The sequence below is a fragment of the Phascolarctos cinereus genome, unplaced genomic scaffold, assembly GCF_003287225.1.
Source record: "Phascolarctos cinereus isolate Bilbo 61053 unplaced genomic scaffold, phaCin_HiC Scaffold_726;HRSCAF=1367, whole genome shotgun sequence".
Taxonomy (NCBI): Eukaryota; Metazoa; Chordata; class Mammalia; order Diprotodontia; family Phascolarctidae; genus Phascolarctos; species Phascolarctos cinereus.
In genome coordinates this window covers 65,585,435-65,598,872 of record NW_027556098.1, presented here as the reverse complement: position 1 = coordinate 65,598,872, position 13,438 = coordinate 65,585,435, and the positions used below count along the sequence as shown (strand labels likewise).

The window sequence follows — 13,438 nt, the reverse complement described above, 5'->3', positions numbered from 1 at the left end:
TGTTGTGAGGGAACTTATGTAAGAGATTTTGTGGAGAAAGAAACAATAAGATTTGGCAAAGTATTTGATATGTGGGATGAGTAAGAGTGAGTGGAAGGCATCACCTCAGTGACTACTACAAGAATGGTGGTTCATTCAATAGTAACAGGAAAGTGTAGATAAGGGATTCATTTGAGGGGAAAAGATAATTAGTTTCATTTTGGATATGTTGAATTTTAGATGACTCTGGAGCATCTTGTTTGAAATGTCCAATATATAGTTGGTGATGTGGGACTATAGCTCAGTGAAGACATTGAGCCTGTCTATTTAGATCCAGAAATCATCTAGATAGAACTGGTGTGTGTGTGTGTGTGTGTGGTGTGTGTGTGTGTGTGTGTGTGTGTGTGTGTGAGTGAGTGAGAGAGAGAGAGAGAGAGAGAGAGAGAGAGAGAGAGAGAGAGAGAGAGAGAGAGAGAGAGAGAGAGAGAGAGAGAGAGAGAGATCTCAGGGGTAGAGAGACTTGAGATATACCCAGTTAGTGGATATAACATGGATTATGAATCAATAAAGGATATTAAAAAGCAGTAATCAGATAGGTAAGAGGAGAACCAAGAGGAAACATTTTCCAGAAAACCCAGAGAAGAGAGCAACCAGAAGGAGATTATCAAATGAAGCAGAGATCCCAAAGAGGATAAGGAATGAGAAAAGGCTGTTCAATCTGGCAAGTTAGATCATTGGTAACTTTGGAGACAACAGTTTCAGCTGAATGATGAGGTTAGAAGCCATATTTCAGGGAGTTTAAGAAGAAAGTGGAGAGAAAAGTTGAGGTACCAAGTGTAAACAGCTTTTCCAAGGAGTTTACCTGTGAAAGAAAAGAGAATTGTAGTGCTTACCTAAGTGATATTGGTAAAAGTCATGTGCTCTCATAACACTTTGTACCTTTCTTCTGGTGAACTTAGTACACTTTATTTGTGTGCGTGTGTGCGTGCGTGTGAGTGTGTGTGTGTGTGTGTGTGTGTGTGTGTGTGTGTGTGTGTGTGAAATTTGTGTATATATCTTATCTGACCTTCCAAATTGTGAGCTTCATTTGGACAGAGATTGTGCCTTATGTATCTTTGAACCCACCTCAGCACATAAGAATTCAATAAATGCTGAATGAATCTATGAATGAAAAGACATGAATCCTTCACAAAGACATTTCTTTTTATCATTACAAGGAAGAAAGAACTTGCTATTATTTATATCACGAAAATAGCTCAACAATGGAAAAGTATTCATCAGATTTTCAAGGGTGTTTCCTGGGAACTAGGTACTTACAAGGGGACACCAGAATCATTCCACCCCCTTTCAATGTTGTTACTACTAAGGTCCTTGACACAATTATACATAGCTGGTATATTACTTTGACTGTGGCTGGAGTGGGCCCTAGATTTTAGCTACCAGAAAGGAAAAAAGTAATAATGATAAGATATATCTAGAACAGAAGAACCAATGCTACCAAGCTCCACCTAGGCCTCCCTCAAGTTGATTTATATGGAAACCAGGGGTATTCATGGGAGTCAAATATAAATCTTGTCATTCTAGTTCCACAGAGTTCCTTTGGAGTTTTACTAAGTGGCATATCAGGAATGTCTTGAAGGGATATACCAAGGGGTAGAACAAGGGTTCAAAAGAATTTTCTAAGACCGATGGCTTCTGTTGGCTTTTGCTGACTACCTAACTGGGTGTGGCTACATAGACACTGCCTATTGGGAGAAAAGTGTGACAATGGATTTTGCCAGTATGAGGAAGTTTTCCAGAACTATGATCCAACCCAATCCAATAAGCATTTATTAAGAGCTAGGCTGGGCTCGGGCAGGGTGGGGGGGAGGTGATGAGGGCAGGAAATGCAAAGAACATGACCATAACACCCTCCAAAAAAATAGCTCTTACTCTCTAGGAGTTACATTCTAGATAAAAGGTAAACGCCTGTGTAGCCATTTCCCCTAGACCCAAAGCTATTCTTAATCCAAAAATATCAGAAGACATTGAAGTACCAACTACTTATTACTCAAAATCAATGCCAACTTTGCACACTGGTAAAGAAACCTTTGTTATGATTACTGTGGGTCCATCAGTCAGTCTGTGAATGAACATTTATTAAGCACCAATTATGTGCTTAGTGCTGTGGATACAAATATGAAAAAGAAAAATAATTCTTACCCTCAAAAAGCTTATAATTTAATGAGTGAACACAACACACAAAAGGAAACTGAAAAGGAGGGCTTCGTGAAGAAAGGAAGTATCTTCATGGAGACATAATAAAAAATCCAAAGGGAGGTGAGAAATGAAGAGATAGATAGCTGGCCCTAGGCATATTCCAAGCTATGTACTCTGCCTTCTAATCAGAGGGGTCCCAGGGACAGCGGATATTGATTAGGTGTGAGATCTATGGATGATGTGATTTTAAGGGATGATGAGGTTCATAATGGAGAAGATCAAAGGAGTGCAGACAGGTGGAAAATGAAGACAGTGAAATAAAGATTGCAGAAGTAATGAAGCTCCATACCTACCTCAATTATTATGCTTTTGTAATTATTTTTTTACTGATCATAGGACTTTTATGATGCTCTTTTCTCAGAATAAGCCTAAATCCTTACATCTATCAGAATTTATGTGTTACTGGAGTCTTTGGTTCAAAGATTATGAATACATGTTTCTCTACAAGCTGGAAGAATAATACATTTATGTTTCAATCCATGATAATATAGATACCAGATTATTCTATGCCACCTCTATTAAAATTTTTTGTATAATTTGATTCAAGAAAAGAATGTGGAAATGTACCTCTTCCTTTTTTTTTTTTTAACAGAGGTGGTAGACTATGGGTTAGAATATTACACATATTGTCCGTTTCAATTGATCTATTAGTATGTTTTGTTGAATTGCATTTATTTCTCCTTTTTAGTTTTTTATTACCAAGAATGGCTCACTGGACAGGAGATGGGAGAAGGATCTACTTGAAAATGAAGAGGATATAAAAAAGCAAAATATATTAATAATTACATTTTAAAGTTTTGATGTTGACCTCCATGACCTACTCCTTAAACCTGAATAAACCACATGATTTACTACTTAGGATCTTTGATTGAGCATTATTTTGAGCTGTGTGTGGAAGAGATAAGCCAAAGAAATTTCTTGAGGAATTTCAATCCATAAACATGATTTGTCTATGTATAAAGGATAGATTTTTAAAACAAAAACTTCATTGTTATTCCAGGAAATGATCATTACATTATATTGTTCAAGCTGCCCATTGTGGGGGGGGGGGGTAAATATTGTTCATTCATGAATGTAGTAGGCCATGCCCTTAAAGTGAGATTTCTTAGAAAGTAAAAGTATGAAAAATACACTGAAAAATAACATGAATGATAAAGAACTTTCGGCTTTTATACAAGCCAGATATTTAAGAGAGAGGAGAATATAGCCCATATTCAGGTCAATAGAGTCCATCTGAGCATTTTTCACAGAAAAATAAGTTGACAGAATTGGTGTCTTGCGGCCTATAATTGATTCTGCTGTCAGGCTATAACATAAAGTGAACTTGAAGTTAGAAGTTCTCAGTTGACTATAGTCAAGTAATTTGATCTCCCTCAGTTTCCTCATGTGAAAATGGAGATAATAATATTTGAAACAGCTACCTTGTGGGATTGGTGTGGGGAACATACTTTTTAAGCCATAAAACTTACATAAATATGATTTATTATTGTATTAAAATAATAATCAAAGAGTGTAGTGCAAGTCAGGATACTCAGCATTATCTGCCATAGGTTGATATTTTTAAGCATATTTTAAGTTCATTGGCCATGAACTCTTGGTTAATAATCCACATCAATTGGAAAATACTATCCACATCCAGAGAAAGAACTATGGAGGCTGATTGCAGATTGAAGCATACTATTTTCTCTTTTTTTTTCCCTTTCTCATGGTTTGATTCTTCTTTCACAACATGACTAATGTGGAAATATGTATAATATAATTGTACATGTACAACCTATGTCAGATTACATGCTGTCTTGGGGAGAGGGGAGGAGAAGGAGGGGGAAAAATTTAGAACTCAAAATCTTATAAAAAATGAATGTTAAAAACTAAAAGTAAATAAATAAAATATAACAAAAAATAAAACAGAATCCACATCAATTTCACAGACTACTCCAAAAAAAGAACTTCTCAATTCTTGTAGATTACTTCTCAAATTAATTGAAAATACAACAAGTTCTATATTAAATCTCTATTACAACAATCACAGCTTTGAAACAAATTATTTGCAGCACAGAGATTGTCAGGCACCTCTTCTAACAATGCATCTTTACTTATCTAACACTGGTTTAGGAAATTTAGGAACAGAGACCTTAGGTGAGCTGTCAGTGTCATGGCTCATCCCCCTCAAAAAAAATGATGAGGATGAAAGGATGGTACCTACCAAGGATATTGCTAAAACAGAATATTGGGATTTATTGACCAAAAGTGCATGCTCAACTTCTCATCGCTCTATGTATCATTCTATGTTCAGTAACAGAAATCAGTGCTGCTGAATTACTGAGGGAGTAGTAGCTCAAGAGTTACCTCAGCACCAACTGCATGTAGCTGAGGATTTATAAGACATAACCAAGAAGGCGTTCTGAATGCTACTCTTTATTCATACATTCAGTGCTGAACTTTACAACTAGAATCAATCTTCTTCAGAGACTGCAGTGATGGACCACAATACGTTTCTGCCCTGGTGATGGAGGCCTTGAGGCCCCAGTCAGAGGAGATCTAGAAAGTCTCATAGTGCAATGAAAAGAGTGTAAGATTTGGAATCCAAGTACATGAGTTTGAATCCTGGCTCTACCACTTGCTGCCTCTGTATCTTTAGGTTATGTCACTTCATCTTGGTTTCCTTAATTGTAAAATAAAAGAGTCAAACTAGATGAGCATTAAGATTTCTTTAAGCTCTAAATCTATGATCCTTTGTGGCTTAGGTATTTTAAATACCTGGAAAAGTTTTGCTCTTAGGGTGACTTAACAAAAGAAAAACTCCTTATTACAAACCTTCTAAACTCTAGAGTCTTATGGCTTTGGGTAGGAAAGATTAACCAAAGCCACAAAACCAAGGTCTCAATTTAGCTTGTAGAGCTGCTAAAGTTCAGTCACCTGGTCTTTCTTCATCCATCAATATAAATAGAGATGGATTCACTTTTATTTTCTTCCCTTAGAATAATCATAGAAACGTGCTGCAGAGATTTCTAGGACGGGCTTTGGCCTGGGTAGTTTTTACAGTAATCAAGGATTACCACCTGAAGACACGCATTTCCCTTGTCTGTAACTGATACCTGAGACAATACTTACCTTAAGTTTTAGTCCTCGTTTTTTCAATAAAGAAAATTGTATTATCTGTGCTGGCAATCTAGCTGAGGGGTGAAGGTTTTTTTTAAACAGAAAAAAAGGAGGTTATCAAAGCACACAAAGTATCTAAATTCACAACCTTTAATTCTATACTCTTCTTAGTCACCATTTTTTTAGCTCCCTACTTCACTTGTTCTTTAATCTGTCTCAGGAATACAGACAATGCTATGGCAATAAGTTAAGTTTTCTATCTGTGCATGAAACTTCTTCTCATTTCATTCATTAATACTATGTTTATAGTTGGTTACCATACACGCACGTAGATTAAATTAACATTACCATTTAAGGAGCACAGATTCGTAGGTAAATTTATTTTTGTTCAGTGTGTCTGTCTTGGAGATATTTAGTACTTGAGCCAAGAGTATGTATCTCTTAACCTTCATGTGTTATCCCATAGCATTTATAGACACACACACACACCACACACACACACACACACACACACACACACACACACACACACACACACACATATATATGCTATTAAATGACCATGCAGTGATCAGGAGACTATATAATACCACAGGACAACTGCATAAAAGAAACAAAAGTTTCTAATAGTCAGTATAATGTATCAACTATAGATTCTTACTTGAGGAAGGTGAGAAGTGTAGAATGTAGCCAATGGAGGTGGATCACTCTCTCAGTATCATCAACAGGTAATATCTGAGTTGTTGCAACTCCGGGTAACATCTGTCCACTCAAGTAGAATAACATGTCATATATGGTTTTATTATATCTGGCAAAGTCATTATTTGAATTGATTTGTTTGTTTTTTGAAGCTGATAACTGTCCTTTAGACACATCCCTAAGAAAAAAAATGCATTTTAGTTTCAAAAAAAATTGCCTTAAAAGATCATCCTGACCATTAGCTATATTTATTTATTTCAGCAAATTTAACAAATAAAATTATTGTATTTATTTCTGTGTATATTTATTTATGCCTGGGCCCACATGTGATTCAAATGATGCAAGGAACCCTTTGTGAGAGAAATCCCTCTACCAATGAAGCAACTAACTTGCCATTTATCATCTTTAAAAAGATGGCTGCAATGCTGAGAGCTTGTGATTTGTTCTTGGTCCCACCACCATGTGTCAGAGGTAGGGCTTGAACCCAGGTCCTCCAGACTCAGAGACCAAAGCTGCTCATTGCAAATAACTGCTTTCAAACATAATTGAAAGATGGCATACAGTGATAAAAATAAAATTTATCACAGTTTTGTTATAATCAGCATGACTTGTAGTAAATCATTTTTCTATACCTTTGAAATATCTTGTTTTAAATATACACTACTTTGAAATATCTTGTTTTAAATATACACTACTTTGAAATATCTTGTTTTAAATATACACTACTTTGAAATATCTTGTTTTAAATATACACTACTATCAAATGTAATGGTCAAGGTTAGAATTATGAAGATCACTGTTGGGTTGAACCAGAACTGGGCAAAGCTCTGTAAGATGACTTACGCAGAGACAAGTGCAGAGAAAAGGCACCAAAAGATAAATTATGGTCAAATCAAAAGGACCACAAAAAAAATGCATGTTAGCTGGAGAAAAAAAAAATAAGGAGAAATGAGCATTCACAGATAAGGCAGGAGGGACACAGGAAGAAAGTACTGGACAGGGCATATGAAAAGTGATTGAGTCAGAGGCAGGTCTTACACATGGCTTTAGAAGGCTTCAAGATCAGTATGAGTTCAGAATGATATAACAGCTGGGAAAACTAATGAAATTGTGAGTATTATGAAGAGAGGAACAGGATCTAGGACTAAGGAAGCAATAGTCCTGTCGTATTTAGCACTATTCAGGCTAGATCTGGGGTACTATATCGCTTTTTAGATGATCCATTTTATGAGAAACATTAATAATCCAGAAGGTGTCCAGAAGGTGGTGAACAGGGAGGTGAAAGACTTCAAAATAATGACACATGCAGAATAATTAAAAGAACCTAGGATGTTTAGACTGGAGATGGCTTAAGGGTGAAGATGATGGATTTCATTGAGTATTTGAAGGGTTATCAAGTGGAACAGATATTAGACTCATTCTAAATGACACCAGAGGACAGAACTATGAGCTCTGGAGAAAAGTAGATCAATGCGCTAAGTCTCAAGTTCTCAAACAAGTCACAAGAGTCCAGGATATACCCTTGGATGTCACCCACGCTTAGCTCACTTCTAAGCCGCTTACTGTGGAAGCTAGGTGGCACAGTAGATAGAGTGCTGGGCCTGAAGTCAGGAAAACTCAACTTTCTGAGCTCAAATCTAACCTCAGACACTTACTAGCCTTGTGATCCCAGCAAGTCAGTTGTTTTCTCGGCAAAGATACTAGAGTGGTTAAGTGAGTCGGAAAAGTTCACACAGCTGGTGAGGCATTAGTAAAATGGAAAATATAAATGTTTATGTATGCTAAGCAATGCAGTTGAATTCATTTTAGATATAAATGTGTATTTGATATATTATTTTATTAAGCTGGTTAAGCATACTTTATATTTTTATTCACTTATTCTATAATATTTCAATAAATTTTTGTTTTAAGTTATCCCTATTATAAGTTTGTAGCTCATTATATTAGTTCATCATGGTAATAAATAATCATAATTATCCTCACCTTCTTATACTCTCTGGAACAGAAATAGGATTGAGTCCTTGAGACCAGCCGAAGAGACTAAACCACGTCTGAACTGCAGTTACAACTTTTTCAAAAAATGGATATTCCTTTTTGTCTTCATCAGGAAAAAAATATTGTCCCTGTTTCACACTCACGTATTCATTTTCTTCTGCCTTTGGTTTTTCACTTCCTTGTGACGGTAAAATTTCACATACCATATCAATACCTAAACATTTATAATTATTTGTTAAGAATATTATGTTTCCTTCAACAAAAAATATACTTATGGAACACATCAAAAGTTAGCAAAGCCCTCTCCCCAAAAAAGTTAGTTGTCCATTAATTGCATTATTTATACTTAAAGGTAGGAATGGACATTATTGATGGCTACAATTGATTGCTATTAATACTGTTAAATTACAGTATTTAGCAAAATATTATTTAACAGAATTCGGCTCACTTATGGCAAGGTAGAGATTGTATTGCCCCCATCTTACTATAAATTATTCTTAGCTCACTTAGGAGAAATTTCAAGCCAGTTAACACTGGAAAACAAACAAAATATTTTGAAAAGTTTCAAACAGAAGTGATGTAGAAACACATGGATTTTAACTGAGAGAATAACACTTTATTCTTATGAAATACGTGATGTGGAAACATTTTCACCAAAGAATGCTTCTCACTTTCCTGAAAATATAAGTCAAATATCTATAAAATTCCTATCAGGATAGAACATTAATTAGACCACCAATGCTAGCAAGGATCCTTTCAGACACACAAATACTTCTCTTTTAACTAAAATAACAATGCATTGGGTTTATTAGGAATCGTTCCAAATATGGTAAAACATCAAATACTGCATTTGAAAATGCCTGCCTGTGCAAAACATACTGAACTTAATTTCACTTGGCTCAATTCAAAAAAAGAATTATAGTCAAGGCTAAACTATCCACACTCAAGAAGAACAGCAGAAATTATTAATATAGCATATTTATAGATAATATGTATATACATAATATAAAAATAGCAAATAATACATTTGAGATCTTTCAAATTAAAATGTTTATTATTTAAAAGCATTATATGTACACCCAGTCATATTCTGTACCTGGCCCTGTTCAATAGGGATAATCCATAGAGCAGATGGCCCATCTGAGAGTAACAGAGAATTGACTGTGATTTTTCCAAACTATACTGGTTAGGCAAGCTGTATCATAAAAATGAGTTTACAAATTTAATGCTACATAGATTTAGTTTTAGACGTAAACAATATCTCTATAACATACTGAAAAGGGAATCTTGATAGAGCAATTCAGAATCACTAGTACTGGTACTGGTGCTATTAGTGGGAGACAGAATTCTCGGGGAAGAAGTGAGATTCCTTATTCCCTTGGCTGAAGAACGTCTCTCCTTGTCTATGAAAAATAAATTGCACGGTATTGAGTCAGATAAATATTCTGGAATAAGTATTAAAAGACTTTATGTAACACTCAATAAATCGTTCATCATTTTTCTTTTACAGTTCTCTCTCTTAAAAAACCTTTTTTTTTTTTTTTTGCTTTTTGGTGAGGCAGTTGGGATTAAGTGACTTGCCCAAGGTCCCACAGCTAGTAAGTGTTATGTGTGTGAGGCTGGATTTGAACCCAGGTCCTCCTGACTCCAAGGCCACAGCTCCATTCACTGTGCCACCTAGCTGCCCCCAAAACCCTGAATTCTACAAGAAGAATCATTATTTTTATTCAATCATTTTAATTTTTAACACTATACTAAAAAAAAAAGCTTAGAATTGGATTCTCACAACAACTCTAAGTTAGTGTTCTGGATAAATAAAAATGAGAAATATTTCTTGTATGAATTAAATATGTCCTTTCAGTGCTTTCAACTCCACTTACCATTCACATTGGGTTTCATCTTACATATTTCATCACATTCTTTTACTGTAAAGGGAAATATTTTTAAATTTGTCTTAAATATTAACCAAGGATTCAAGTACAATGTTATATGAATATTTTAAAAATATGTGTTAATTTATCTGATTCTATTATATTTGATGTAACATGTATTGTAAAAATTAAATAAAATATAAAAACATTAATATAACAAGAGAATGAACAATAATTGAAACTAACATGTTAAAATATGTTTTAAATCTTTCTGTGCTTACTAGTTTTTCCAGGTTACTATTAACTAAGACTTAAATTAAAGCTAGTCACCAACCACACTTTTTTTTTTACCAACCAAGACTGTGATATTTAAAAACTGCTCAATATCTATAAAAATTTCTACCCTTTTCTTTGTTCCTCTACTCAAAGTGGAGGGTATTATTATACACCAAGCTATTACTGAAGTGGCTTTCATGATGTTTCATAAAGACCTTATCACCAAAACCAATGACCTTTTTTTCCTGTTGTATCATTTCTTCACTTCTTTACTACATTAGACGGATGATCACTTTCTTTGCTTGGTACTCTTTTCTCTCTTGGTTTCCATAACAGAATCCCTCCTTTCCAACAGGGACAAACTCAGAGGCCAGCTACTCTAGTAAGTCTTAATTGGTTGATTGATTCTATGATTGATTCAATACCCTCCAGCTAAAAGTGATCTCTCCTTTCTCAAATTTCTAATAACACTTTGCATGGAAGAGTACCATTTTCAATGACTACATTAAACCTTTCATTATAATTATGTGCATACATATCATATCCCTTCTTTTAGAATGTAAATTTCTTCAGGATAGGGAGTTAGTCATTTTCCCTTTATATATCTTTTGCATAGTTATTGTTTTGTTTTGTTATTTAATAAAAGTCCTCCAGTCCAGCATATTGAGTGAATCATCTACAGAAGCTTTATATAAAAAATATGAACAAAATCTTAATTGTAAAAATAAGGAAAGTGAGGTTAGGGAAAGTTAATTGATGTCCCATGACACACAGGTAGCCAATTTCAACAATACAACACTATGTTGCCTTGAACTAAAATGAATTAAATTGAAGTGTACTGAAGAAGGTAATACCAGAGGAAAGGGAGTAGCACTGGAGACAAATATCCTACTACATGCTTTTATCTAGGGCTGGCAGGTAAGTGGCATTATGTATAAATCATTGAACTTTGAGCAGGAAAACCCAAGTTCAAATCCTGCCTCAAACACTTGTGTGTTACTATATGATCTTAGGTAAGTCACTTTATCTTTCAGAGCTTCAATTTTTCATTTTCAAGAAAGGCATAACATTATAGTACCTCCTTTATAAGATTCTTAGCTATGCTTATTACTAAGTACCTGAAGGACAAATCCAAAACTGTATGGATATAAATTTTCTTTAAACTGCCCTAACACAGACATTGCTACCCTGAACCAAAGCAGACATTTTTGAGAAGCAGTATAGGATTGTGGATAGAGTGCTAGACTTAGAGTCTGGAAGAGTGGGGTTTAAATCTTAGCTATCACACTCAGCTATGTGACCATGATTAAGTTATTTAATCTGTTACAGTTTTCTCATTCGTTCAACTAGAATCATACACTTAAGAGTGGAAAGGGACTTTAGAAGTCAACTAGTCCAAACCCCTCATTTTACACATAGGGAAACTGAGGCCTAGAAAAATTGAGGCACCTGCAGAAGGTCAAATGAATCATGGAAGAGCCAACAATATCCAAAATACTTACCTCAGCAAGTTTGGTGAAGCGCTAATGAGATAATATCTGTAATGTGTTTTGTAAACTCTAAGTTTATTACTATTATTGATGACTTCTAAAGGAAAGAGGAGACCTGGCTACAATCTGTTCTGTGGAAATCTTCACTATTCAAAGCAGCTTTTTGAGACACACTGCTTTGCATATTTTCAAATTTATCTTTCTGTTATCTCTTTTTGTAGTGACTGCTCACACTACACAATCAATCAATATGACTCAAACAGAGAAATGGCAAGAAATGGATTTCTCTCTTTTATTTTTAGTATAGTAGATCTCTCTTAAATACCAAGTAAATATTGGTAGGTAAAAAATATATATATATACTAAAGCAAATAACTTACCTTGCTTCAATATAATTTTTTGATCATCAATGTGATATGCCAAGTATGGATAAATAGTAAGAATACAGTTTTCTGCTACTGCAGTAATTTGCATTGCAAACCTAAATGCAAAAGAAAATTGCAGTATTTTATCCACTGGAGTTAGTTTTATATTTTTTTCTACTTTTCTTTGTGACAGTATTTAAATATATTTTTATAGAGATCAAGGCATGAAATATGATTAAATCTTAAAGGGAAATATATGTAATTATAGCATCACATAAAAGCTCAAAATTAAATTTTTTATTCTTAAAATACTTTAAGACACAATGGAAATTAGAATTAAATTTTAGTTTTAAAATAATCATGTGTTTTATATGTATCACAAATACGAATCTCATGTACTTATAGGGTGTGGGAAATTTAAAGTCAGAAGAGACTCCAAAGTTAGTTCATCTCACCTTCTCCAGCATCACTAATAGATGCTTTGCTTCAATACTTTCAGTGACAGGCCTTCTGCCTACCTATATTAGAAAGTTCTTAGGTCAAACACAAATCTGTTCATTTTTTGTTTACGCCAAGCTCCTGCTTTTCTTTTAGACAGGTTTCTTTTCTTTCATTGTATAATCTCAGCTATTGCAATAGCTCCAGTTATAGCCCTTATGCAGATGAATTTGAAGCTACCATCTCCCTCTCACTTGAGATCTAGCCCCACATGTCCAGTTTCCTGCTGCACATCATATGGATATTCTTCTGACACCTCAGATCTCCACCACCTAAAACTCAAACAATCATCTCTTTTTTTTTTTGCAAACCTTGACTTCATATATAAAGGATTATTATCTCCTAAACCTTTCCCTCTACCTAACTTTTACATTTATGTTGATATTTGTTACTCATCCCCCCAATTACCCAAACTTGAAGAAGAGAAATCATTCCTGTCTTCCCTTTTCTTTTACTGGCCTCTTTGAATCAATTGCCAATTCCTGTCAAAGCCTACTTCTGAATTCTCTTCCTTTCCATTTACATTGCCCTAGTTCAGGACCTCATCACCTTTTGCCTAGACTAGTGGCTTGGTTTCCTTTCCTCCAACTCTCACTACAATCCATCCTTCACAGCACTGCTAAAGTATTCTTCCTGATACACAGAAAAACTTCCCTGAACTAAAATCTTCAGTGGTTCTCTGCTAGTCACCAAAATAAAATGCAAAATCTTCCACAATTTGCCTGAGATCTAATACTCTGGCTTTATTTCATGGCATAATTCATATACTAGTAGGATATATGCTTCATAAGGAAACAGACTGTCTCATTTTTATATTTGTCTTTTCAGCATCTAGCACAATACCCTGATAGTTAGTAGATGAGAAATATTTACTGACTGGTTGATTGATTGATGGATATTCTCTATG

At 34.7% G+C, this 13,438-nt stretch overlaps 1 protein-coding gene across 1 annotated transcript in view; it reads right to left on the bottom strand.

Annotated features, from left to right (window-relative positions):
* Positions 1 to 13,438, bottom strand: part of CFAP47 (cilia and flagella associated protein 47) — an 890,592-nt gene that overhangs the window by 679,589 nt on the left and 197,565 nt on the right. Inside the window, 5 exon segments of the mRNA XM_078146130.1 lie at positions 5,999 to 6,214; positions 8,020 to 8,245; positions 9,306 to 9,434; positions 9,912 to 9,956; positions 12,049 to 12,149. Of these exon segments, the coding sequence (XP_078002256.1) occupies positions 5,999 to 6,214; positions 8,020 to 8,245; positions 9,306 to 9,434; positions 9,912 to 9,956; positions 12,049 to 12,149 (717 nt within the window).